Source organism: Atta colombica, unplaced genomic scaffold (assembly GCF_001594045.1).
Source record: "Atta colombica isolate Treedump-2 unplaced genomic scaffold, Acol1.0 scaffold55, whole genome shotgun sequence".
NCBI classification, from domain to species: domain Eukaryota; kingdom Metazoa; phylum Arthropoda; class Insecta; order Hymenoptera; family Formicidae; genus Atta; species Atta colombica.
The window spans coordinates 2,769,821-2,773,178 of NW_017259545.1; the positions used below are offsets into that span (position 1 = coordinate 2,769,821).

The 3,358-nt window shown below is 30.7% G+C and overlaps 1 protein-coding gene across 2 annotated transcripts in view; it reads left to right on the forward strand.

Annotated features, from left to right (window-relative positions):
• Positions 1-368: 368 nt before the first annotated feature.
• The window catches only part of LOC108692008, a 3,700-nt gene continuing 710 nt past the window's right edge, over positions 369-3,358 (forward strand). The window contains exons 1-7 of one of the 2 annotated variants that reach the window (XM_018200081.1): positions 369-739; positions 1,084-1,135; positions 1,213-1,259; positions 1,344-1,377; positions 1,534-1,640; positions 1,723-1,835; positions 1,900-2,060. In XM_018200081.1, the coding sequence (XP_018055570.1) occupies positions 684-739; positions 1,084-1,135; positions 1,213-1,259; positions 1,344-1,377; positions 1,534-1,640; positions 1,723-1,835; positions 1,900-2,060 (570 nt within the window). In that variant the 5' untranslated portion in view covers positions 369-683. Of the gene's footprint in view, positions 740-1,083; positions 1,136-1,212; positions 1,260-1,343; positions 1,378-1,533; positions 1,641-1,722; positions 1,836-1,899; positions 2,166-3,358 lie in introns of those variants that run through there. The other variant, XM_018200080.1, reaches the window with a different exon arrangement.

Below are 3,358 nucleotides of genomic sequence, written 5' to 3' on the forward strand. Positions count from 1 at the left end.
TTTATATATAATTTTATATATAATCATGTGAAACATTTTTTCACACGTACAGAGTTAAATAAAAACTTAGTAGATATTTTTATATATAAAGTTAAAAGATTTTTTTAAACAATTTTATATTTGAGTTTTTTAACAAATTTTAATAACGTCGATAGTTATTTTCACTGTGGTGTAAAGAGAATAGATACAAAAGAGAGAACTAATGAATATTACGAAAAGAGGCAATAATTAATAAGCTCTTACATATCTTTCTTATGTTATGGGTGAAATATTAAATTTCGCGCGTTTCTCATCAACAATATTCGATGCATTATTAACAATACTCGCAGCGTACTTCATGTTTCCCTCCTACATTTGTTCCTATTCCTACACGAATGACGGATCATGACATAAGATTTTATATCATGATATGGATAACAGCTGATTCCATCATGAGCTGATCCAAATATTCGCTGATTTAAATATTCCAAACGCTTGTATTCTTTTTATGTCAATGGTGCGAGAACGATGAATGGTCGTGATCGATCGAGATACTCGAGATACCAACGTCAATACCGGGACCAGACAGCACCTGGTGGAAGGACACCGTCGTTCCCGTTTTCACGTGACACGTGGAGTTAAACGCTGGTATCCGAAAACTCATATCAATTAGATGACGGCACGACGCCGTGGGCTGGCAGGTCATGGGAGCCTGTCTCGGCCGCTGTTTAACGAAAGTCACAGATTCCGTGCCGTACAGGTTAGAAATGAGCCAAGTCTGATGAAAACCAGGCAGTTAGCTGCCAGGATATTTGACAGAAAATTGTTGCATATTGAATATTGAAAAGATTGTTCTTAAAAGCGCAGTTAAATAGAGGACTACATCCACGATTCAATATTTTAATCATATGAGTCATAACTTTATTAGTTATGACTCATATGACTCAGTTGCATTAATATATGTTACGAATAACTCAAGTTATGAAAGCTGTATTGAATCCTATGTTCTGATAAATTTTTTTTACTAGGAAGACTTCTAACTGAGAGTCTTCCTAGTATATTAGACAAAAGAACTTATCATATTTTGCCTTGTTCTATGTTCAGGTTCTATCGAAGGCATACCAGAATGTCATTCCAAGAAGAAGAACAAGTTGAGGTATATATCCAAGAGTTTAAAAAATGTTTCTATTTATACTTTTGCTAGTAGAAATAACATTGCTGTTTTATATTTAGTTCATGGATGTCGAAGGACATGAAGACCAAACTAAAGGATCAAATAGGTATAAAAGTCAGTTTGTAACTTTTAATTCTAATTTGGATTCGTGATATTAATATTACGTTTCTGTCATGCTTACTGGATGTAGTCTCTTATCGTTCCTCTCTTTAAAAAGATTCAAGGTAAAAAAATATCTTATAATGTATATCTTATGCATCATTTAGTATACAAAGATAAGAATGTTACAAAATATGTGAAAGCTGTTACCTTTATTGTACAAGAATTACAAGAAGTATCTTAATTTGAATTATGCAATTTTACATGTGTTTGAATTATAGAAAAAACATGGGGCTCCAGTAACTTTGGAATTATTGGAAGATGGAAGATGGTCACGGGGTGGTAATAAATATGCCAGATTGAGTTCTAGAAACGATGTTTCCACAAGGTAAATTACTTTATTAATTCCAATAACATTTTTTTGGAATTGATGCGTGTGAAAGGCTAAAAGATCATACACTTATTTTTAGTTCTGGTCTGGATGTGTCCCTTCAAGTTCTTGATGCAAGAACATTAATGAAACAACAGGCTTACATGTCATCCACTCCGGGATCATCACTGGATCTTGAGTGGGAACACGAAGGTAATCTATCATTATTATCATTTTTATAAATCTTACAATACATAAACAAATTATACTCTTGCAGGGATGCCACTACCAATTACGGATGATGGACAAGGAGACACAGAGTATTCTCTTACACAGACATCAGCTAATAATAGTCGAGCCTCCAGTCTGACAGCATCTCCTTGGTCCAGAGTCTCAAGTCCAAATAGTTTAGAATGGGATCCAGTGGAACAAAATATGGTATGTGTCGATATAGAGACTGAACAACTTTTAACTGAGATAGAGAGATTAACAGATAGAGCTCTAAAAGAGACTGGTGAATGGACTAACACTAATACTAGCTGATAAATGAATTAATTAACGAAATATTGTTTGTATTTTTGTATTATAAAAAGTCATGGTAGAGCTCTAAAACAGACACTCTAAGAGATCACATTATTTCGATATTGCTATTCTTGAAACAATATAACTGCGATTATATCGTTTCAAAAATGTGTATTGTACAATTTAAAATTAGGATATGTTGGATATAGACATATGACGCAGATATCTACATTGTGTAGAGTATCTCGTATAATAATCTCTATCTATAAAGCACAGAAAGGAATTATGTCAAGCTACCAAATCAAGAAAAATCATTTGCAGTATATGCATTTGTACACAACAATTGTAAATAAAAATATTTTTTGTTTTCAATTTTTAAATAAGGCTATTTGCTTGCTTAAATGGGGGAAATTGAACTTTATTATAAACTTTAGCAATATAATACAAAGCTTTAGTTTCGCTTTTGCCTCGCGTAGCTTCCGTATGACAATAAATTATTTTTTACAAAATAAAATCATGTGCCATACTTTACTTCAATATTTCAGATTTTTACTACATATGTGCACTCAAATGACTTGTTTTGACATGAAGTAGCATTACATATTAAAATAAATTGTTCATAAATAATGCAAATACAAGAAATATACATAAGAGATTCTATTACATATTATTTTTTATGCAATTTTCAAGCTATTGGCATTAATCTAAATATGAGGAATAAATGCAATATTATAATAAAGAGATAAGTGCACAACATCAATAGATAGTGAAATTTAGAAAGATAGCAAATGTACAAAGAAGAAAGTTTCGAATAGGAATTACAATATTTTATCGTAAAAGCATGTAAAGATGAAATTGTTATTGTAAATGGTGACTGTAGAATGCCTTAATATAGATAATAAAAGATTGTGAAGTTTGCTATAGTTTATGACTGTGTTACTTATATTTCATTTTATATCATTTTAATATACTTCTATTATGTCATTATATATAAATCCAAATATGCCTCATATAAATTTAAGAAATACATCTTTTTTAAGACTTGGATGTTAGAAATAAGCATTCACGAAAAAAATATATCATATCAATTAAAATTATAAAGAGACATAATTCGATGAATGAATATATAAAAGAATGTGAAATTGCGGAACATCACGCTACACTATGGTGTGTAATAAATATAAAAAGTAATATGTTTACATATATATATATAT